Source organism: Centrocercus urophasianus, unplaced genomic scaffold, assembly GCF_019232065.1.
Source record: "Centrocercus urophasianus isolate 14NV4802_14NV808 unplaced genomic scaffold, USGS_Curo_1.0 seq_16, whole genome shotgun sequence".
NCBI classification, from domain to species: Eukaryota; Metazoa; Chordata; class Aves; order Galliformes; family Phasianidae; genus Centrocercus; species Centrocercus urophasianus.
The window spans coordinates 6,590,939-6,614,906 of record NW_024884711.1 but is presented as its reverse complement, the minus strand read 5'-3'; the positions used below and the strand labels follow the sequence as shown (position 1 = coordinate 6,614,906).

At 39.6% G+C, this 23,968-nt stretch overlaps 1 protein-coding gene across 2 annotated transcripts in view; it reads left to right on the top strand.

Annotated features, from left to right (window-relative positions):
* The window catches only part of DNAJC13 (DnaJ heat shock protein family (Hsp40) member C13), a 51,703-nt gene extending 28,843 nt beyond the window's left edge, over positions 1-22,860 (top strand). For both annotated transcript variants that reach the window (XM_042816841.1, XM_042816840.1), the window contains 29 exons: positions 273-475; positions 936-1,020; positions 1,220-1,374; positions 1,910-1,955; positions 2,193-2,347; positions 2,907-3,108; positions 3,844-3,959; positions 4,806-4,884; positions 5,435-5,570; positions 6,533-6,717; positions 7,271-7,345; positions 7,479-7,598; positions 8,347-8,526; positions 9,271-9,438; positions 10,020-10,133; positions 10,368-10,484; positions 11,001-11,178; positions 12,169-12,260; positions 12,569-12,668; positions 13,034-13,108; positions 13,234-13,346; positions 13,736-13,905; positions 14,810-14,852; positions 15,335-15,508; positions 16,505-16,684; positions 16,894-17,034; positions 18,065-18,208; positions 19,005-19,104; positions 22,027-22,860. In XM_042816841.1, coding sequence (XP_042672775.1) covers positions 273-475; positions 936-1,020; positions 1,220-1,374; positions 1,910-1,955; positions 2,193-2,347; positions 2,907-3,108; positions 3,844-3,959; positions 4,806-4,884; positions 5,435-5,570; positions 6,533-6,717; positions 7,271-7,345; positions 7,479-7,598; positions 8,347-8,526; positions 9,271-9,438; positions 10,020-10,133; positions 10,368-10,484; positions 11,001-11,178; positions 12,169-12,260; positions 12,569-12,668; positions 13,034-13,108; positions 13,234-13,346; positions 13,736-13,905; positions 14,810-14,852; positions 15,335-15,508; positions 16,505-16,684; positions 16,894-17,034; positions 18,065-18,208; positions 19,005-19,104; positions 22,027-22,124 — 3,744 coding nt within the window. In that variant the 3' untranslated portion in view covers positions 22,125-22,860. The remainder of the gene's footprint in view (positions 1-272; positions 476-935; positions 1,021-1,219; positions 1,375-1,909; positions 1,956-2,192; positions 2,348-2,906; positions 3,109-3,843; positions 3,960-4,805; positions 4,885-5,434; positions 5,571-6,532; positions 6,718-7,270; positions 7,346-7,478; positions 7,599-8,346; positions 8,527-9,270; positions 9,439-10,019; positions 10,134-10,367; positions 10,485-11,000; positions 11,179-12,168; positions 12,261-12,568; positions 12,669-13,033; positions 13,109-13,233; positions 13,347-13,735; positions 13,906-14,809; positions 14,853-15,334; positions 15,509-16,504; positions 16,685-16,893; positions 17,035-18,064; positions 18,209-19,004; positions 19,105-22,026) is intronic.
* Positions 22,861-23,968: the final 1,108 nt, after the last annotated feature.

The window sequence follows — 23,968 nt, the reverse complement described above, 5'->3', positions numbered from 1 at the left end:
TTCCTATGTCTAAATTTTCCAGAAAAGCCTCGATCCGTTCTGTTAAAATAGCAGTCACTGTGCCATCTCAGTCACTCTTCCCAATGGCAGATGAAAGCTTTAAATGCCTTTGGCAATACAGCCTATCCCTTTGTGCCCCAATTTTACAGTGACTAATCTGTCTACATTTCCTTCATATTTACTGACTGGTTCTGTTAGAATTCATGGAACTGTGGTAGAGTCTGCCATTCTGGATGCATGAATCAACTAAATCATCTCTTATCTTGCAACAGATGCAGGAGCTGTGGGATAGCGGAAAGCTGACTTCAAAAACACGTTGCTGGGCTCAAGGTATGGATGGCTGGCGACCATTACAAGTCATTCCTCAGCTGAAGTGGTGCTTGCTTGCCAGTGGCCAGGCTGTGTTGAATGAGACTGACCTTGCTACCCTTATACTCAACATGCTCATCACAGTGTGTGGATATTTTCCCAGCAGGTAAATACCAATTGTCAGCTGAAGTGGTTAACTTTCTCCTGCAGACATATAAATGCAAGTTTTGTCTCAAGCTTTTCTTAGAACCCAAGTAGTATGTTAATGAACAGTATTAAAGATCCTTCTAGTATTAGTAACTAGTCCTGTGGTTAAATAGTTTCTAAATGAGACTATTAATATTGTGATAACAACTGCAAGAATCTATGCACAAGCTTTTTACATTCCTAATGCACAGCAGCAGAGCCTTGTTCTGACTGACAGGCTCTTATTTAACTTGGAAATAAGGTGTCTTTGATGTATAGTATTAAACTATGCTTAGAATGTCTGATTTATTAATAAAAAAGAAACTTGAATGACACTGAATCTGATCTGAATAGCTTGATACTTATGGCTTAATAAGATTGTTCATTGTTGTGGGAGTAAAGACATGTCTGCTTAATGCATTACCAACTTATTTTTTTAGGGATCAAGACAATGCTATCATAAGGCCCTTGCCTAGAGTGAAGAGACTCCTGTCAGATAGTACTTGCCTTCCTCATATCACTCAGGTAATCAACTGTCCAAAAATGCATGGAAATAAGTAAAAGCCTGACTTTGAACTTGTTAGTTTTTGTATGAAGTATTCCTTAAATGAAATGTTAAAGCTGAATTGCTTGTTCTGAAACTGAATTGGTTAAAACTGGAATTTTTGATAGGTAATTTGAATTCCTTGAGCAAGTAATGTAAATGTTCATTCTTTGATTTCAGTTGCTGCTGACTTTTGATCCTATACTTGTGGAAAAAGTTGCTATATTGTTGTTTCATGTCATGCAAGATAACCCTCAGTTACCTCGTTTCTATTTGAGTGGAGTATTCTTCTTTATCATGATGTACACGGGTTCCAATGTACTTCCTATTGCAAGGTGAGGAAAAAGAATAGCTTAAAATGCCTTGTGACCAGTTGTGCTTGGAATGGCTACTGCTCTAAACACTCCTGGGGATGTTTTGTTAGAATCAGTGTGAGACTGCTGGCAAAAGCTCTCTTCTAAATGAATCATTATCACACAGTCAAGTCAGCTGCTAATGTCATGAATTGCTTATGACTCTGCCAGGGAGGGAAGTGTTGTCTTGTTTCATCTATGAAATGATGCAGGAAGGAGTTTGTAGGGAAAGGCTGTCTCTATCAGCTTCTGTTTTCAGTTGTTTTTATGTGGAAGAAACAAGCTTTTGGGAACAAGGCCTTCAAACTAAAGTGGTGAACATTAGGCAACACTTAAACATGGAAATACTCAATGGGGTTCCCAAGATTTTGGTGGAATTTTTTCAGATTCATTCTGTGGTTATTGTTACTCTTTTGTTTTGAAGTGAATGTGTGGCCAGCTGGATAATATTGCTCTGCTTATCTTTCAGAGATGCTATAAGTATCAATTAAAACAGAAAATACTGTTTATTTTCTAGGTTTCTGAAATATGCACATACAAAGCAAGCCTTCAAGTCTGAAGAAGTGAGTAAATTATAAAAAATAATCTCCTGTTTCCAAGTGGTTTTGCAAGTGACCTGTGGCTGCTTCAACAGTACTTCATGCTTTTCTTCTCAGTTCTTAAGAATTGGAAGGGAGTTCATTAAATTTATTAAGAATCTATAAGGGAGAGGTGGGGGTGGGGATCTTCCAGTTCTGGAGTTGGTTAGGAAGGCTGAATTCAGATTAAATTTGAGATGACAGTGTTGTGTTTTTTCATAGACTAAAAGTCAAGATATAGTTCAAAGAAGTATTCTTGGACATGTTCTTCCTGAAGCAATGGTGTGTTACTTGGAAAATTATGAGCCAGAAAAATTTTCAGAGATATTTCTTGGGGAATTTGACACTCCAGAAGCAATTTGGAGCAATGAAATGAGGTAACCTTTTCTTTTTTTCCTGTCAGAGGGATGAATCTGAACAACTGCATCTCATGCTGAATAGGTCTTAAGTTTTAACTTCTCTGAAATCTAAAATAGCTGTTTTCCATGTCTGTGCTGCATGCCTTTTTTGCTTCTGCATGGGCAATGTCCTGTGCTTCTATCAAAAATAACAGGCAAGGAGGTTGGCAGAAAGAAGGGAATTTTTTCAGTGAGCATCTGACAGTGTTTGACATCTGTGTCGTACTTGAGTTCCTTTCATGTGTGGAGAATATGCTACCTCTGTAGGCTGCATTACACTTGTGTTCATTTACTACTACCACCTGTCTAGGAGAGTCAACTCTAATATTACATTAAATTTTTAAGGTATTCGACAGAGAGATTGAGGGAGGAAAAATGTCATTTTGGGTTATTTTTCAATAGCTTCATGACAGAATAGGACAATGGTCCTTTCTGTAAGTTGGCACATAACTTGGGGAAATCTTTCTGTTAGAAGTCATTGAATGCACTTCAACAGTAACCTTATTTTGAGGACTGTGCTTGGCTTTGTAACTTTCAGGCGTCTTATGATAGAGAAGATTGCTGCTCATCTTGCTGATTTCACTCCTCGCCTTCAAAGCAATACAAGGGCACTCTACCAGTACTGTCCCATCCCAGTTATCAACTATCCACAACTGGAAAATGAACTGTTCTGTAATATTTATTACCTCAAGCATCTTTGTGATACACTGAGATTTCCAGACTGGCCGATTAAAGATCCAGTAAGTAAGAATTTTAGAACTCATTCAGTTCTTGTTCTTTCAGACTCATAATGGGATTGGTAACAAAGCGTAAGGAAATCAAGAGCCACGTCTGTTGGAAATAAATAATTAATCCTGTCTTTTCAATTAATAAGCAAACAGGTTAAACATTCCTTTATCCTAAAACAGAATAGACCTCATGCTATGAAGCAGCCAAAGGTTAACCAGTTCTTGTAGTGGCTTTAGAAAGCAAACAAACAAAAAAAACCATCCAACTGCTCAACAAACTTTAGTGTTTCAGTGAACCTCAGCTAGTGGGGAAAAAACATTTCTTAGTTCTTATTTGTCTGTGCTGAAGAGGAAACTGAGTGGCTTGATACTAACTGAATTGATAAGATCTTGATACAGTTAGCAGACTAGATCCATCTAGTCAATTTCATTTATGCAGTTTTATGATTCTTGTAATAATTCACAGCTACTTATCATTTAAGGGCTTCTCCTCTTCTATTGTGACTCTTCCATAAACACATAGGCTCTCTAAATCTTGAATAAAATGTAGCACTGCAGTGAAGCAAAGTCTTGTTCCCTTACCTGACTGGAGGGAGAATCATAATTATTAACAATAAAAAGATGAGGTAAATAGTCTGAATTCAGGGTGACGGGTGATAAGGATATGCTTACAGCAAAGTGCAGCTTTAATAATGATATGTACTGCATTGAGTATGAATGAAATGCTAATAAACCGTAATTATTTAGATCAAACTTCTGAAAGACACGCTAGAAGCCTGGAAGAAGGAGGTGGAAAAGAAGCCACCTACCATGTCAATAGATGATGCTTATGAAGTTCTTAACCTTCCCAGAGGACAAGGACAGTAAGTTGTTTTCAGTGTATGAGGTTGTATGTAACTACACTTGAATAATTTCTGTACAGTGAACAAACTGAAGCTTACCTCAGTACTTGCAACCAGTTACTGGTTCCAGTTCAGTTATATCTTGTACCCATGTCTTTCACAGTGGAAGATTGCTTTTTTTCTAAGATACAGAGCATTGAAAATCCAGCTCTTTGAGAGAATAACTGTGAAATGTTCAGATGAACTAAAACTGGGAAAAATGCTTTGAACTGTTCCTTAACTTTCACTAGGCTATTCTACATGGTGAATATTAGACTGAGGCATTAACTAAATATATTAGAGTTAATAAAGCAGAGAATAAGGCAGAATCTGAATATGCTCAAAGTAGAACTTAATTTCTCTATTGTTCCTTCCTTCCACCTGCTAAATCTTGTCCTTTTTCTTGATGATAGCAGTGGAATTTCTTACTCAGTACCTTGCCACTTGTTTTTAACTTCAGGCCTCAAAAAGAAAAATACCACTGTTCTGTAGTAGTGCATTAAGAGCTGTACACTTACTACAAGTTATGAACTCAGACATCCAGACTTTTAACTTTTATCACTAACAACTCATTTATATTTTTTTTCATAAAATACCCAGTGACTTTAAGTTCCTTCTGGTTAGTATATCTGAGCAAGAGGTGCTGAAATTTCTATTTTGTGATTGCATGATTACCTGGTCAGTTCAGGTGATGGAGCAGGATTCTCAAATTGAAATAGAGAGCCTTGTTGTTTTCACTTAATTTCAGGTACTACTGTTAATAGTGTTTTGAGAATTCAGGCTTGTTTCTTGATGTTATTTGGTATAAAGGGATTTGTTTTCTGACAGGCATGATGAAAGCAAGATCAGGAAAGCTTATTTCAGGCTGGCCCAAAAATATCACCCAGACAAGAATCCAGAAGGCAGGGTATGTATAATACTAAGAAATGGGTACAGATGCTGCTGTTCTAAGAGTTCTTAATGTCCGCTTTAACTTTCTATCTCCCTCTTACACATTGTCTTTATTCATATTACAGGATTCCAGTTAGTACTGCAGATGAGTAACTGAACTGATACTGTTTAGCAATGTTAAAATTTTCACAGTAAACTCTTGTATAATCAGATCAAACCACATCTCAGAAAGCATCTAGTTTAAACAGTTACTCTGCATGTAAAGAAGCTAACAGCTCACTTTCAAAGACACTGAATCCTCTGCCCATTCTTACTGTCAAATAAACTTTAGATCTGTTACAAGAAAATAGTTTTAGTCTTTCTCCTATGGTGGAGTTCAGAAAATAGAAGAAAACTCAACTGTGAACAGCAGAACCGTCAACAGTTCTTGAAGTTATCCAGAATATTTTCTGAAGCATAGTAAGGCAACAAAACCAGCATAGTGGCTGGTGGATATTTTGTTTTACTTGCATACAAATTGAGCTGTAGACTTGTAGTAATTTGGAAGTTGTTACCTTTATTTGCAGGACATGTTTGAGAAAGTTAATAAAGCATACGAGTTTCTATGCACAAAGTCTGCCAAAGTGATAGATGGGCCAGATCCTGAAAACATCATTTTGATTTTGAAAACTCAAAGCATCCTCTTCAACAGGCATAAGGAAGGTAGGCATGCTATCTCAGAAGAATGTTTTAAATTCATTTCTTTATTGGATGTTGTGGTCAGCTTTACCCTTCAAAGTTCTTTAGTCTGCTTTCTGTTGATGTAGTTTCTGGCTTGCCACAGCATGATGTCAGTCTGCTAGTGGGCTTCAAAGTAGGACTTCTTTCCACGAAATAAAATTTCTAATTAAACCCAATTAGAAAAAGCTGAAGTAGCTTTTGAAATTCTCTGCTCCAGTACTAATCAGTGTGAATATTCCTCCACATATAACTAACTTCTCATCTATTCAGAAAGGTCCTCACTAGCACTAAGTAAGTAGACAGCAGATGCTGGGTATATCTGAGATTTCTCACTTTAATAACCACATAAGTGTGATCATGCAGAAATTCTGACTGGAGTCCCCTGTAGCACCACCTCTTTCAGGGCCTGAATGAGAGAGAGAGGTATGGTTTGAGTACCCTAATCCCAGCTTTTTTTTTTTTTTTTTTTTTTTTTAATCTCTGCTGGCTTTCAAAGTATTGAAAAATAAAACTAGAACAGAATTGCTGTGTCAGACAAATGGGACCTTACATGCTCCTTCTTAAACCCTAAGACAATCCTGGCTTAGGGAAGACATAGCAAAGCTGAACAGATGTTTTCCTGGAGATAGACATTATTTGGAAAGCTATAAAGCTATTAGCCTCGGGGCTTTGTGAGCTGTAGATAAGTCTTTTTACCTTGAAGTATTTCTTTTAGTGAATCTGTCCCTCACATTTTGTCAGCTTCCATTCAGCATGAACTATGTGATGTGTCAGGGAGTCGGACTGTGTGGGCTGCTCCCTTTTATTCTGATTTTCCTAAGCGTTGGTTTTCTTTGACTCTTAGTCTTTATATGCTCATATATGTTCCACTGATAAGTATGTTATGGTTTAAATGGCATAAACTCTGCCTATATGGAATCTTCAAGACCTTTCTTTTTTTCCAGAGTTGAAACCTTACAAGTATGCAGGCTATCCTATGCTGATTAAGACTATTACCATTGAAACATCAGATGACCTCTTGTTTTCCAAAGAATCTCCTCTGTTGCCTGCTGCCACAGAACTTGCTTTCCATACAGTCAATTGTTCAGCATTAAACGCAGAAGAACTGCGAAGAGAAAATGGAATGGAGGTAGATTGAAAGAAACTTATTGAAGGTGGTTTTGTTGGATTTAAGTCTTTTAGATTCCTCAGTGCAAAGGTCATCAGATAGATTAAGGGATCATTCTTGAGACCTAGTTCCATTTGTACATATTTTCTTTTCTGGACATAGTAAGAGAAATCTCTTGCAGAGTACACTCTTTTCCAGACTTAGACTTGTTTGCTCAACTGTGGATAAGAAAACTACATGCGATGTTTATCTACTTATTTATTGGATTCTGTTGAGGGCTTCTGTATTCTGTAAGTGAAACAATGATAAACATGAAGAAGCCACGTAAGCAGAAATGGTTTTTTGTGCATATCTGCTCATGTATGAATGCTGTCCACTCTTGTCAAGCCCCAAATGCTAATGCCAGCACTTGGAAGGAATTTTTTCCTAGGAAGCACATGAGTGAGCAACAGACTGCTTTGTCAAACAGGAATTCCATTCAGCCAGTATATATGGGCTTACCAAACCTGTTTTTTCTGCCAACCTTTGTCAGTTTTTGTTGTGACTGAACTTACATATCATCCAATCCTCACAGGTACTGCAAGAAGCATTTAATCGTTGTGTGGCAGTCTTGACTCATTCTAGTAAGCCAGATGATATGTCTGTACAGGTAAGTTGTAGCAACTTTAATTTATATCAGTCTTCTGAAAAACTGTGTGTGTATCTATATATTTTAAAAAAGATGAATCTGTAAACATACATTTACCTTTCAATTGGTGCCAGTGAAGTATTTCTTTTTATAGGTGTGTGGATATATTAGTAAATGTTACAGTGTGGCAGCTCAGTTTGAGGAATGCAGAGAGAAAATTACAGAAATGCCTAACATCATTAAGGACCTCTGTAGGTTACTGTATTATGGCAAGGTAAGAGCTCTTGTCCTTTTCCTAAATGAATACATAGCTATTCATTGTTTAGGGCAATCTTCTCATTTTAAGGCAAAAAGGAGCACAGTAGAAAAGACGTATGTAAGATCCCAGTTTATTTTTATGGGATACAGAACTCTAGTGCCTTGTTTTTTATTTTTCTATTTGTATCAGTTTTAATGACTGTATTTTAAGTTTACTGTCAAGGTTCCACATACTTTTGACAGTTAACTGATGTGCTGTCTTGTATAAACACTCTTAAATCAGCTTAATTTCTGGGAACAACTTTCAAGAAATTTTTTGCTAATTAGCTCTTAGAACGTGAATCTTGTTATAAATGCAGTTTATATTGAATTGAGAACAGCAAGCTCCTCTCCAACTTCTCATAGTAAGTGAAAATGTGAAAGCTTGAATGACACTACATAGTATTTGATTATAGGTTCTTTAATCCCTGCACAGCACATGTACTGCCAAAAACCATTTGCCTGGGAATCTATGCTACCTTCAATTGTTATTCCCTTAGCTCATCCACACCCATTTCTAGTCTTAAGAAACAACTATTCAAAGACTCTTCCTTGAAGGATGTTGACTAATTAGGTGTATTTGTTGGCTACCGAACATTGGACTTCAACTGCACACATTTCGTCATCTCCATCTAAGTGCTGATTAACAAATTTTGACTCTTTGGTAAGGCAGCCAGTTGGCTTTTGTTTGTTACAAGTGCTTAAGTGAATTTTTTTCCTTTCAGAACATACCACGAGTAGCTTCTTTGGGAGTAGAGTGTGTTAGCTCCTTTGCTTTAGATTATTGGCTACAAACGCACTTGTTCCAAGCGGGAGTTCTGTGGTACCTGCTGGGTTACCTCTTCAACTATGACTACACACTAGAGGAGAGCGGTATTCAGAAAAGCGAAGATTCTAATCACCAGGTAATGTTAAAAAGGTGCAGGATTTCAGACACCGTGGGTAGTTGTTTGCCATCTTTTACTAATAAAATAAGTGTACTCAAATATTTTTTAGCATCAGCGAATTGCAAGGACAACCGTTAAAACTAAAGAACAATGATTTCTAGTAGACTTCACACAGCGGAGTATTTTTATGTACTGTTAACAGTGAAAAGGTAAATTTGTGCTAGGAGAAGGAAAAACAACTTCTCTGGAGTGTCACATAGGGATTCCATGAACATATCCATGAACATATCTAACGTACCACTTCAGAGCTGCATTGTTACTTTGGCCTATGGCAACGTAAGTGGCTCATGCTTCATCTTCTTTAACTAGTGACCCTTTAGGTTGGGCACTTCTTCCTCAGCTGCTGAATGGGATGAGTTTTGAACAGTATTTTATTTAATAACCCTCGTAGCACTGTTGGAAAAGGTGTATTCTGTTATTTGACAGCTGCTAGCAGGAACTGTTTGCTGAACAGAAGCCATCTAGTGTAACAGTTTCTGTAGCTTTTGGCTCATTTCAGTGACCCAGTTTTTTTCTATTCACGTATAACTACATCTATTGAGCCAGTAACAGTATTAGGTGTCGGTGCATCATCAGTGATGCTGATAAGTAGAGAACATGAGTATTGTTCATCTTGGTGTGACAGTCTTGGATGAATCTTTCTAGTTATTGTGGTACTTTTCCAGCTAGTTCTTGTCTTAAAACTGCTTTTATGTTTCTCAGGAGGTAGCAAATAGCCTTGCTAAACTCAGTCTGCTAGCCTTGAGTCGACTTGGAGGGTATCTCTCAGAAGAACAAGCTACACCTGAAAACCCAGCAATCAGAAAAAGCTTGGCTGGAATGCTGACACCCTATATTGCAAGGAAACTTGCTGTGGTCAGTGCCACTGAGGTAAGTACCTGTTGGTCAAAACTTTCTCTAGGGAGTTAGGGAAGAAGTAATTAGTCACTTGTAACATTCTTAAAGCACAGGAGCTCTCTTACACCAACCTGGTACAGCAATGTAATTTTTCTCTGCATCTGGAGTAATAACAACAACAACAAAAACCTATTTTGGCCTCAGGCTCAATGGTCAGAATCAACAGCCTGTAGAATAAGATCTGCAAGACAAACATGGAAGGAAAGAAGCTGAGTTAAGCATTGGTAGTTTAAGAACTATAATGTCAGGGACTGAACTTCTAAATGAAAGTGCTGAGGAAGTAACCTACGTGATGTTGCAGTTAGTTGCTACCCACTGTCAAAACCAGGAGAATCTGAAGTGCAGCTTGAAGAAGAATAAAGAGAAATTACAATACAGACTGTCCTGTACCAAATAACTTACATGTTTTTCCTGGTATTTGGAAAGCCTGATGCTTTAAACCTGCTTATGAAGCCCACACTAAATGAACTTATATCATGAAACATGGAGATTAAAACTTAGCTTTGGTTATGCAGAGTAGACGTAGTAAATCTTGTATATTCCTTGTCTCTTAGACCCTGAAGATGCTTAACAGTAACACAGAGAATCCCTACTTGATCTGGAACAACGGGACAAGAGCTGAATTACTTGAGTTCTTGGAATCTCAACAAGAAAGCATGATTAAGAGAGTAAGATGTTCCATATTTCAAAAATGGATAAATAAATTAAAGATGAATGGTAATGGGATTTAAAATTATGTCATGTTTTGGTACATCTGCTTATAACACAGTGGTATAGGTGAGCAGAAAACTTTGGTGGATATCTGTTTTAAGTGTTATCTATTCCATTGCCCAGGTTATTGCTTTATGCTTTGTTTGGTTGTTTTCTTTCTGAGCTTGACCTGCTTGTCTCTTTGTTTAAAGGGTGAATGTGACAAGAGTTATGGATCTGATTTTGTCTTCAGTGACCATGCGAAAGAGCTTATTGTGGGAGAAATTTTTGTTAGAGTCTACAATGAGGTTCCTACCTTCCAACTAGAGGTGAGATCTGACTGGAATCTTTTCGTTAAACCCCAAACTATTATTGGAATGTTACTTTATTTATCTGTTGGTACAAATGAATGGAAAAAATGATTTTATGGAAGTTATGTCCAACAGAGTGAGCGTGTTCTGGGATGTTTCTATTGGAGCAGAATAAACTGACAAGAATGAGTTTGTCATAAAGATGTGCTGCTATGGATGGTTTAATACCTTTCTTCCACAAGCTTGTACTGCAGACTCTCAGATCAATAGCAGGAGGTGGTGATTCTGCCATCTGGCTTTGCTTCCTGTCTGTACTTAGGAAAAGCTATACACCTTAAGCAACTGAAGTAGCTTTCTAAGGGTGTGTTAATATGTTGTTAGGATTACCATGGGTCAAATGCTACAGCCACAATAGTGGAAAAATGCTTCTTGTTTGGGGAGAGTTGTTAAAGGTGGGTAAGTGATTGGCTACATGTTTCTGTCGTATGAATACTGCTGCATCAAAGAACTGAAAATGTTCTCATCTCTTCAAAGCTTCCTAAAGCATTTGCTGCAAGCCTTCTGGATTACATAGGTTCACAAGCACAATACCTTCATACATTAATGGCAATAACACAGACTGGGAAAGTAGAGTCCAATCAACATGGAGATCGGTTACGGAGAGTTGAAATGGCTCTGGAGGCTCTGAGAAATGTGATAAAACACAACCCAGGTAGGCTTGAAAAAACCAAACGCTTTGCTGGTGGGCTTTCTTAAAGACAAACTTAAAATACAGAACTCCAGTCTTAGCTTCCTTTTAGCTGAAAGAAAGCTTTGCTGGCTAGCAGACCTTAGTATTCTTGATAGGCTTACATATAGGCTTCGTTTTGTGGAGGGGGTTTTTTTCTGGAGAACACTATCAGTATATGTATTTGTTTTCTGCAAAATTTGAGCCTTATCTGTCTTCTCTGAAACATTAGCTTTTAACTGTAACTCTGGACTGATGCTGCCAGGAGGACTTAAGTAACATTTTGTAATCCTTTGAAGAATCTTTGAGATTTTAACTTCCTTGCATCGAACAAGCAAAAAAGAGCCCCTGGACCTGATATATAGCAATAAATATGTCAGTGTCTTACTAAGCAGGAAGAGAGAATACTCTTGAGAGTGGTCAGCAAAGATCTCAATGTCAAAGGAACTCAGACTGGAAAAGTCTGTGACACTATGATTGGAGACGTTTTTGGTTCTAACAGCAACTAGAGTTACACTTATGGCTTCTAGTGATACAGAACCCAGCCAGAGAATAACCTGTATGTTGCAGCTATAATTGTAAAGGTAGCTGTTACTGATGCAGACAGCAAGAAGGTGAGCTGCACAAATCAGACAAGTGTATGTGAGGACAAGAAGTACTGGTGAACCAGCGATACTTCAAATAAGTGAACTTCCTTGTTTGTAAAAATGCATAGAACTAGGCAATCCAAAAACAGATGCAGTCTCTTGCCTTAGAGGAAGTATCCTACTCTTTTGAAATACTGTTGACCCGAGACTTTGTGGAGGCTAGCTTTAATTCTGCAGTAGTTGCCCTCTTGTAGGAACTACTGTAATTACTTGACTATACATAAGCATCTATTCTTTACCATCTCTTTGCAAGTCAAATGTGGGCTTAGGATGGCCTTCAGTGAATGTCTGGGCAAATGTGAAGTGAATCATTTTTGATCTCTTCCAGGTTCAGAATGTGAATGTATAGGCCACTTTAAGTTGATATTCTCCCTTCTGCGTGTTCATGGAGCTGGCCAGGTGCAGCAGTTGGCTCTGGAGGTAAAAATGAACAAACAAAAGAGCAACAAAAAGTTGACAGCCAATCAGCATGTGTCAGCCTGATGATGTAGCTGTGAAGAGTAGCATCTAAAACATGTCAAGGCCTGGGGTCCAAGCTGTCAGGCAGCTCCTTTGAGGAACAAGTTACAGCTTGTGTCCTTGTCCCGTTCTTATCTGACATAAATCAATCTGGTGTCAGGATTAAAGGCTGTATATTGGCTAATAAGTTGCTTCACCATGCACTGCGTTTTCTTAATGATGTCTGAAAAGCTGGAATGTAATCAAGCCTTGCTTTTTCACTTTTACAGGTAGTGAACATAGTAACAAGTAACCAAGAATGTGTGAACAACATTGCTGAAGCGATGGTTCTTGCGAACTTACTGGCACTCCTGCATTCCTTACCTTCAAGTATGTACTGTATAATTCTTGGAGTCTTGCAGGGCAAAGTGCTCCAATTCTAAAACTAGTTTGAATGGAGCTGACTGTGCTTACTGTTAACTGCAGTGTTAAAATGCTGTTTCAGCAGGGATGATTATTGAAACCATTCTAAGTAACCTGATTATTACCTTGAATGTGTGAGCTGAAGCATCTGAATTTCAGATATTCAAATTGTATTTGAATTGCATGTAATTTAATTGACTGTTTTAGGGAATTTAGGTAGTAAACATTCATTAAGTTGCTGTATGAGAATGTGTGATTGATAATTCCTCACGAGTTCTTTGATTAGTTAAGAACTTTGCTGTGTAGTTTAATAATACTTCTTTTCTTGGCAGGTCGGCAGCTCGTCCTTGAAACCTTGTATGCGTTGACATCTAGCACCAAAATAATTAAAGAGGCCATGGCAAAAGGTACAGTAGTAAATCGAAATCCCATTTCTCTGAAACGTGACTCAAAGTAACAGTGGTCAAATCAGTAAATTTATGCTACCTGTGACTAGAAGAAAGCTCGAATGCTCTCTTATTTCTTTGTACAGGTGCTTTAATCTACTTGCTAGATATGTTCTGCAACTCAACCCATCCACAGGTCCGAGCCCAAACAGCAGAGCTCTTTGCCAAAATGACTGCAGATAAGCTGGTGGGTCCAAAGGTAAGGATTGTAACGGCTCTGGTTAGAACTCTTATCTTGACAGTGCCAACCTCTCTAAAGACTGAACGAAATCAATTCTTCTGCGACTTAAACATTCATGTGAAGAGGAAGCTATTTTTCTCAAAAAACAGTTAACTTTTAATTTCTAAGTGGGCTGTTAGTTACAGCGAATAAAACACTTCTGTTAATAAGCAGTTTGGTTTCCATTTGTAATGACTACATTAGATACCTAGACTTCAAACCTTACATTAGCTAGCACTGTTTGAAGTCACAGCGCTGTTCTGTTCTGTAGCCACACTTCCTGAGTTCTCAACTTGTTCTGTCAGTAAGTATTGATTTGTTTCAGGTGTTACGTTTTACTAAAGGTCAGTTGTGTTCATCCTTCCTAGGTTAGGATTATGCTGATGAAATTTTTGCCTGGAGTCTTCATGGATGCTATGAGAGACAACCCCGAAGCTGCTGTTCATATCTTTGAGGGAACTCATGAAAATCCAGAGTTAATTTGGAATGACAACTCCAGGGAGAAAGTATCGACAACAGTTCGAGAAATGATGCTTGAGTATGTGAAGACCTGCTGCTTATCTGTGTCCTCAGCTGAGACACTCTTAGTGATACTGAATGGCAACAAAATGTTCCTCCTTCATATGGCAAATGTTAGAAGAAATGAGAGACAAAAAGGAGCATAAGAGGTCCTAGAGAAAAAGCACAGGATAAACAACAACCATGCTGCACAGAGGCCATACTTCACTCCCACACTACCTTCAAGGCTTACCAGAGAGTGACATTTGGGGAGTTCTGCTCCATAATAAGGGGAAGATGGAAAACCAAATGCCCACAGGCCAAAACTGATAGCAATCTCAGTATTTCCATTGTACTATTTCACACTATGTGTAAACTCAGATAGTAGTTGCGCTGTATCCAGCCTCTGTTTCTGTTTTCAGAGCCTTCTTTGCATGTATGAGAGTGAATAACGTTTCAAAATAGGAGTTTAAGTTTTGACATAGCCATGAATTACTGGAATTGGAACCTAGAAAACGTAGACTTTATGTATTGTCTCTTAGTATGTGACAAATTGCAGAGTAGAGACTGCTGATCCACCCTGCATACGTGGAACAGTTCAGCTTTCGCCTGCTTCTCAGCTCATTCCAATGAAATGAAATCTGTTATTTTTCCATGGCAAATTCCATGTCTGTACCAGAGTCACTACAGAAACTATCACAGAGCTCTGTCTGTAAGAAGTAGAATCTTTGCAATCCATATTAGTGAAACTTGCACTGCCACAAGATTTGGGAGGAGGAGAATGGGATTTAAAAACTAATGGAACTACCTTACAAATGATGGAGGGAGATTGATATGGTATCCAGCAGGAAAGGAAGAGTGGAGGTGGTGGTGGTGGTTTTTTTTGGGTTTTTTTTACTGCTCTTTAAAACATACTTTTTTTCTTTTTTTTTTTTTTTTTATAGGCACTTTAAACTTCAGAGGGACAACCCTGACACTAACTGGAAGGTAAAAGTACTTTTTCTGCTTGAGATCTCCTCAGGGAGACTATAAGACAGCTGATAATACGTGAATGTTTGTCACTTTCTGTTTATGTGCTTTCTTCTTTCTCAGAGCATCAACAGGAACTCAAAGCTGCAATGACTATTCTAAATTAATTTTCACTTCTGCTTGTATTTGGAAATCAGACACTTAGCAGTATTTTTGCCAGTAATACTCTGAGTTCTCTGACAGTTCAGCTCGTTCTAAGACTTAAGTAATTCAGTGACCCCGGGGAGTACTAGTTTGCTGGAAGAAGTCCTGTGACTTATTAGGTAGCTGTCGTAAACTAACAGGTGGAAAGTCAGTCAGTGTTCAGAAACAGTAATAACACACTGAATCTCAGAGACAGTCCTGAACTGCTCCATTGTGCCAGGTCTATCAGGAACAATTACTGTTTTTGCAAATACTCCTTGCAAAGTAATAACTCCCTGTTGTTTGTGACTTAACAGCTGCCAGAAGACTTTGCCGTGGTGTATGGTGAGGCAGATGGTGAACTTTCAGTGGGAGGAGTCTTCTTAAGGATATTTATTGCCCAGCCGGCCTGGGTTTTACGGAAACCAAGAGAATTTCTCATTGCGCTGCTGGAAAAGTTCACTGAACTACTGGAGAAGAATAACCCTCATGTAAGATGGCTGTTTTTCTGACGCTACTCTGAGTTTGTCTAGTAATCTCACACTACTGGTCTTTTAGTATTTGATTAACTTTGATTCTTACACCTTCTTTGAACCATGAATGATTTGTTTTCTGCTCAATGTAGAGATGAGTAGGTATGCTTAAGCAAGTTCTGTGTATGAGTAATTTTAAAGTCCCTGAAGCCACAGAAGTATCTCTAAGTCTTAGAGGCTTATGTTAGAGTAATGACAAGACTTAAGGAATTGTTATTCGGTGACTGGCCATCCAAACAAAATTGCACTTGTTTGATGCAGCCTAATAACTTTCACGCCTTCACAATTCTAGTGTTCTTCTGCAACTCCAATTTCCCACTCTGATGGTGTAAATTATATGACCTAAATAAGGTTCCCACCTAAGAATTAGCTTAATGCAGAAGAGCTAACGTTAGGTAGTTTAAATAAGACTATTTTTCAAGCTGGCAGCTTAATTATATTAACTGAATTTTTAAACAGCATTCAGACAGCTTCTAGCTTACATCTGCAGGGAGACAACTAAATTGCACACTGAACAGAACAGACATCTTTATTAGGAACAAATGGTGGCAGTCTGTGGAAGCATGCGAAATGCAGCGTGTGTCAGTGCTGTTGTGCACTGCAGAAACTTCCAAAGCATTTAAGAGGCATTACGGTGTTGTGATTCTCCTGGATGTTTTAGCATGTGCTGCTGTGCATACATAGGCTGCAGCCAAACATCAGGTTCTCTAGTTAGTGAAAATGGTACTTAATGGTAATTAACATGTAATCTGTGCTCCAGAGATTCAGTGGATGTCTCTTGCTGTTGGAGCTGATTGCATTCTCCTGAACTTTTTGCTTTAAGTCTCAGTGCAAAGCCACGTGATACAAACACTGGGAACGCAGTGTATACTATAAGGTGGAACAGTAGAGAAATGTTACTTATGTAAGGCTATACTGAGTTATATTTTCTGGTTTTGTTTTTTTTTCCTACAGGGAGAAACCTTAGAAACCATTACCACAGCAACTGTGTGCCTATTCAGTGCCCAGCCTCAGCTAGCTGATCAAGTCCCTCCCCTCGGTCATCTTCACAAGATAATCCAAGCTATGAACCACAAGAACAATGCCATTCCTAAAAGTGCCATTCGGGTCATACACATACTGTCTGACAACGAGGTACTGAATCATCTGAGCATTCAGGCAGAAAAGTGTAGTTGGAGTATTTGTATCACTTTCATAGAAGGGTGTTATTCTGACTGTAAATACTGCATGCTGGGAACATCGGATGGAGAATTGATAGGATAAAGGAAACGTTATTTCTTGTGGAAACTTTAGAGGTGTCTGACTGGATCTGGCATAAAGTGCTCTGATTTCTTTCTTCATAGCTTTGTGTTCGAGCGATGGCATCACTTGAGACCATTAGCCCTCTTATGAATGGAATGAAAAAGAGACCAGATGTAATTGGTGTGGCCTGTGAAGCACTTAATCGAATGTTTCAGAAGGAACAAAATGACCTGGTAGCCCAAGTAAGTATGTTCTCATTCTGTAGAGATGTGATATTTGGCTATCAAGTCTGCTCATAGGAACAGAGGTACCATTCTGTGTGCTGCAGTTGACGTGCCCAAAGGACAGGATGTCATCCAGGGAGGCCTAGACATACTCAAAGAGTGGGCTTAGGAGAACCTGAGGAAGTTCAGTGAATACCAGGGCAAGGACTTTTACCTGGGTTGTGGCAACCCCCCACCATCAGTGAAGGCTGGGGGATGCAGGGATGGAGCACAGCCCTGCTGGAAAAGGCTTGGAGGTACTGATGGATGGGAACATGGCCTTTCTGTATTTCAAGAGGGACTGTAGGGAAGAAGGGGAAAAACTCTTTAGCAGAGTCTGTTGTGATAGGACAAGGGAGAAATGGTTTCAGACTAAAGGAGGGGAGATTTAGACTGGACATAAGACAGTAAAGGTGGTGAGGCACTGGCACAGGTTGCCCAGAGAGGTGGTGGATGCCCCATCCCTGGAGACGTCCAAGGTCAGACTGGATGGGGTTTTGAGCACCTCATGGTGCACCTGTCGGTGTCCCTGTTCACTGCAGGGGAGTTGGACTGGATTACCTCTAAGGATCCCTTCCAACTCAAATGATTCTATGATTCAACTCGGTGTCCAGGAGACCTTCTGAAAGCCACCTAATTAATATGCTTTTCATGTTGGAAAAAAGTCAGGAATCCAAAATGCAGATCTGGTCAAAGGTGTTGCCCAAGCATTGAAGCTTCTTGTATTACAGTAGCATTCTCTTTTGTCTGCTGAGAAAGCATAACATGGAAGCAGAGGTGTAATTCAATGGAACCTGCACCTACGCAGAGCAGGATTGTTGGTTAGTATTTTTGCTGTTGCTTATCTGTATTTGGGAGGCTCAGGAAAAACCGACTAGCTAAATAAATGCTTTGTAATAGCTGTTGTTACTTCTGGTTCACACAAAAAAAGTAATACAACAATGTAAAACATGGAACATCTGGAGCTTCCTAGTCCATATTAAGGTGACTCGTTTATGGGTGTTTGCAGGCTTTGAAGGCAGATTTGGTCCCTTATCTTCTAAAACTACTTGAAGGTATTGGTCTTGAGAACCTGGAAAGCCCATCTGCAACAAAAGCTCAGATTGTTAAAGCTCTGAAATCCATGTCTCGCAGCCTACAGTATGGAGAACAGGTGCGTACTGAAAAGCATTGAACTGAGTTTTCTGTGTATGGAACATCCAACTGAACATCCCTTGTTTAGGATTGTTATGGCTTTCATGAGCATCATTCCACCCAAAACATTACTAAGAATAACTACGAAATCATGATTTGTTAGAGCTTGTCAGTCTTGGTTTCCTGTGGAGGAGGCACCGATTCAATGCACAGAGAGAAGCACTGGGTAAAAACACAAATTCCAAGTGCAAGAACTATTCTGCAGACTGCCTGTTGCTTTACTGACATGTCTTCAGAACTGTTGTTAGAAATTGATTTTTTTCTTGTGGTCTTGATGAATGCTTCTGCAGACAACTGCGGCAGTTATGGATGTAAATGCAAATTGGTTCAAGTCCTTTTCTCATGCCCTTGTTGAATGCTTTTCAAAGCTAAGGCCTACTTGCAGGAAAGACTTGTCCTTATCTTGCAAAAGTCCTTTTCTCCTTATGCTATAGATGCATGGCAAACAAATGCTTGCAGTGTTGTGTTTTTTTTCTTTTTGCCTGACAGTGGGATGAGGGAGAAAGTCAAGGAACTAAATGAGTTTTCTTTATGGGCTACTAAATAAATATTTAATATTTATTATTAAATATACACACAGTTCAAATGGAAAAAAAAAAAAAAAAAACAAATTGTTGCAGTCTCCTTGTAAATCTGTGATTTCTGTATCCCAGCCTATTGGTATTTGGTGATCACTTCAGGAAGTTCTAGTTCTAGGAAATAAGTTTGTTCCCATAGAATGTCACTCACTGCCCTCATATGTTCAAATTCTACAGGTAAATGAAATTCTGTCTCGTTCTTCTGTGTGGAGTGCCTTCAAAGATCAGAAACATGACTTGTTCATTTCTGAGACTCAAACAGCTGGATACCTCACAGGTGAACAACCCCTTCCTATTTTTGGTCCTGAATCATACTGAACTGTTAACTCAGTTGTCACACTTAACTCTGGAGGTGGTGCTTATCCTCAGTATCTCGTGCCATCACTCGGCCTGAACACTGAATGCTGTATAAATATCTGAAGTTTCTAAAAACATTTTTAGTGAGTTCATTTTCTTCTGATAGAGAATGTATTTCTCTGGATAGCCTTTCCTGTACCTACTTTTAAAATAATGAGAAATGTAGTCTGGGCACCAACAAGTCTTGCAGGTTACACTAGTGACAGATTTAATCAGATCTAATGGATGAGGGCAACTTCTCACTCCTTCTCAGGATCAGCCTACTTTGGTTTTAGAGCAGATTGTTTTCTGAAGTTGGTGTTGGGGGATCAAGAATAAAACTCCTCAAAATTGAACTAAGACTTTGAAAGGCAGTGATACTTCAAGTAGGTGAACAATATTAATTTGCCTTGTGAATTATGCTGCGTAGTGTACAGGCTGTGGTCATAGCTCAGAACAGTTTGAATGCCAGCAGCCCTGAGCTTGAAGACATGTTCCTTGGTGGGAATGGCCTCATGCCAGCATATGGAGCTTGCAGCACACATGAACATAGCTGTGGTGTGCTCTAGGTGAGTGCCCTACTGGTACCATCAGGACTGGAGCTGTGCCCCATGATGCCACTGGTCTCACTGATGGTGTGGAAGAGCACTCACACCTTTCTTTGATACACAAAGCAGACAATGTGAACTTCTTGCTGGTAATGGCATGGCAGTTTAGCCTCCCAGCTATGGGCTTAGTCTTTGGTGACAGGTCACTGTGATGGCTTCCAATGCTGCATGGAACTTTCTCATTTAATTTAATATAGGAATCTTGATTTTAAATTTTTGATTAAGAGCACAGCTGAAATAAGGAGGTAAAAATCAGATGAGTGTATAGACAGAAAAGTTTCTTGTGAGGTACTGGCATGTATTTTGAGAAAATGAAGCAAGAACTTGTAAAATCTAGAATTGGAGATTATAGAAGCAGATACTTATGTGCCAATAACTCTTACGTCATTTCACAAAAGAATACTTCAGCTCTGAACAAGAGTTCACTGATTCTTGCAGAAATTTACTGTATATTGCATCACTACTATTTAATGCCACTTTGACAAAGAAGAATTGAATGCTTCATGTGGTTGGTGCTGAATTCTGTGGTATTTCTTAAATACTGTGAATTAAAAATGTGAAGTAAAGCCTGGCTGAAGCTTCTACCAGAAATTGTCAGGCTTCAGACTGGGGGCAGTGTGGCTCTCTAAACTGTGCTGCATTTAGATTGCTTGATGATTAACTGCTTGCAACTACAGAATGAAAGCGCTGTACAAACGCAAACCACAGATGGAAACCAAACTATAGGCTTTATTTTTGACCTGCTTCACCTTATATTCTGCCTTTGCTTCAAATTGCTTTGCTATTTGCACTTCCCTTGAAACTTCCCTTGCTTATTTCTCTTCCCTCAGGTGTCTCTTCTCCTTCCCTTCTAACTGGCAGCAGTCCCCTTCACCTGAGAAGTGGGCTTTAGATCTGCTCTGCCAGGCAGCTTGCTAACTTCTGTGTAGCTCTCTAAAGCAGGTAGATACCATCATGCAAAATGCATGCTGCATTTGCTGCGTTCCAAGTAACAGATGCATGCCACAGAATTAACACGTGTGTTCCCAGATACAAAAACACTGACAAACCTGCCTTCTTTCTGCACACAGCAGTAGGCAACTAAAAACTGCAGGTGCTGATTCCTGCTGTTATTATGGATGAATTGAACTCCTGAAGTATGGAAAATAATAAGTAATGGAAAAGCCTGAGGGACAGGAGCACTGGTGGAACTGTTGCACTGGGCTGTTTATGAGTGGGTCTGGCTCTGTCTGCAGGAGCCACTGAGGTGCTCAGAGTCCCTTTCCAAAGGCAGGGATCACCTTAGCAGTGGTGCTGCTTGCTCGGTTCTCCTGCTTTTGCAGCAGCAGTGTAGGACTGTTTTGTCTTGAGAGAAACCATGCTCCGGTCTTCCGGCTCCTTGTTGTAGTGTGGGAAGGGAGGGTGGGGAATGAAGGGAGGAAACGAGAAATCAGAGAGGGTGATTTATGGGGAGAGCAGAGGAGCAAGCAGAACTCACTATGTCAAAGATCTGCATTGTATGCTGGATAGCAGGTCGGTCACTTATTGATGAAAAAACACATTGAGAGCTGGCAGTTTTCTACAGTCGTCAATCTGATAAGAATCACTGTTAAAACACCTCCTGCTGCAGCACAAGTTTTCATTGTTTGTTGTATGTTTCCTTATGACTAAGTGTTAACTGTGAGCTTTGGGGAGGGAGAAGGAGGTGGGGGGCTACGGCTGCAGTGTGAAGCTGAGTTTTTAAGCAGTGGCATAAGGAGCTGCCCTAAAGAAGTGCAGGGCCGTTCTGCCTGGCCGTAAGGCAGCAGCACATTGTGCTTCTGTTTCCTGCAAGTGCCTGGGAAATCCTTCCCAGTAGTAGAACTTGTGCCCAAAGGCATTTCACTTCTGCAGTGGTTTCTCTCCATGGTTTAGGAAATCCACCTCCTCTTTCCTGCCCCTTCTGTGGTGGAAGATGAGATGGATAATGCTGTTGTTTGTTGTCTTCTTTTACCTACTGAGCGAGTCTGAGAATGCTTTATGCAGGCTGCCCCACGTAATGACTGAGGGAACTACTGCCTTAACGCCTTGTGTCCCTAGAGCCCAAAGAATCCAAAAGAAACCTTTCAAATGCTTGTCTGGTTGACTTGGATTACGCATCTGTGTTACCAGGGGGAATTAGAATAGAATGGCTCTGTTTGAAGGGACCTGCAAAGATTACAGAGTCTAAAATTAGGCTGTTTTATCACTTTTCAGAACTGAAACTAACCACTGGTGTTCTGTTTTCTTTCCAAAAGGCCCTGGAGTTGCTGGTTATCTCACTGCAGGGACGACGTCATCTGTAATGCCCAACATACCGCCCCCGGTAGACAACGAAGTGGGAGATATCAGCTAAGGACTAGAATCTCTCATCAAAGAGACACAAAGGCAGACTGGCCAGTGATGAGGAACTCTGTTTTCCTCCAAGATGTTGAAGTGAAATTACTGCCTTTCCAAGTGTTTAATGACAGTGTTATTCCTTTTTCTATGACTGTTTTTTAGGAAAAAGTTGTCAGTGACTCTATCACACTGCAACGTAAGAAAGCACTCTGTGGATCAGCTGAAATGGGTACACAAGAATTTTTTCTTGTTGTACGTAAGCACATTTTGTTCCTTTGTATTTGTTTACAAGACTGTGAATCAAACTTTCCTAGTTTTTATATTTTATGAAATAGCATGACTGGAGTTGAGCTACAGTCTAGAGGAATTGGGCTAAAATCACTTTGACCTCACCAACCCCCACTAAAAAGGCACCCCTTCTCTTCCCAGTCGGACACGATCACTCCCCACTGAACATGACTTCCAAAGGGTTTGTCCCTCTCCTGGTTCACTGTGTCCTTAATCATTAACATTATTTCCCTGAGATCAAACAGCATTAGACATTCGTATGTATAACTGGCTTTACCAAACTGAAAAAGCTTCAGCAAAAAACTTCAAGTTGACATGTTATGTAAGAGATTAGTGTAATTGTGAAATGTTCTATACATTATCCAGTATATAAAAACTTTCTATATTTGAGTGTACATTATACAGATCATTCATATGTACATAAAATTTTAAAATAAAGGGAATTAAGAGCCTTGTTAATGAGATAAAAGTGGTGTTCTTACGTAGCAGTTCTTTGAGGGCGTGGGGAGGGCGTGGGGAAGTCAGGGTGGTCAGAGGCCTTACAGAGTGTGGCTAAACTGGGTTCCTGGCAATTCTTGCTTGGACAAGTGTGAAGGTTTTGACTCTCTGGAGCAGAACTCCAAAACCAGAACAGTGTAGGTTTTCATATTTGAAATGCACTTCAGCAACTGACTTGTGGACGTTCTTAACTCCCAAGGAAACATTCTTGGCAGGAAGCAAGAGGAAACCAAGACAAATGGAAATGTAGATTGTTATTTGAGTGCTTGACAGGAGCTCTCATCTCAGATGTAAAGAATTGATATGAAGAAACTTATTTGCAGGAAGCTTCCAGCTGTAAATACTTTCCCTTTGTACTACTCTGAGTTGAGCAGCTTTTGCTAGAACACCTTTCTGGTGCCTGCTCACAGAGTTTGGCTTGGTCTTCAGGATGAGACTGCAGCAAGTTCTGACCTTAAGCCTGGCAGTTATGCATGCTCTCTGAGTATCAGGCTAGGGTTGGTTATGTTAAAAGAAGACACTTGTTATCCTTGGTTAGTTGTTAGTTGTTGATCAACCCTGTATAAGCTGAAAAGCCCTGCCTTTATAGGAAGTAGAACTACTGATGGTGCAGTGTTCTTTGCTTGGTTCTGTTGTATTAATGAGTTGTGTTGTAAGTAACTGGAGTCAAAAGTGGATTGTTAATGAGGAACTGTGACCTCTGAGAACTTCACAGAGACACAAAATAGCAGAGCTGGGTTTGAGTGCAGTGGCCATGAACTGCCCTGTGCAAGTCAGCATTAGACCCAGTCAAAATTCAGCCCTTCAGAGGGGAAAGCGCCACCTAAGCACAGATATCTTTAAGAAAGAGCTGGAGCCAGGAGGAGGCTTGAGGATGTGCAAGGCAGGATGCAAGGGAAGACTAAAGGAAGAAAAGGGAGGAGATAACTTTGTTCAAAATAAAGAACAGCTACAGATGATCTGCTGTGTCCTAGCCCTGTCCTGCACTGCACTGAAAAGGAAGGGAGTGAGAAGGGGTGAGGAAAGAGGACTGGACTGAAGCCATGTTCTGGAAAGAGGAAGGCATTTCTATGT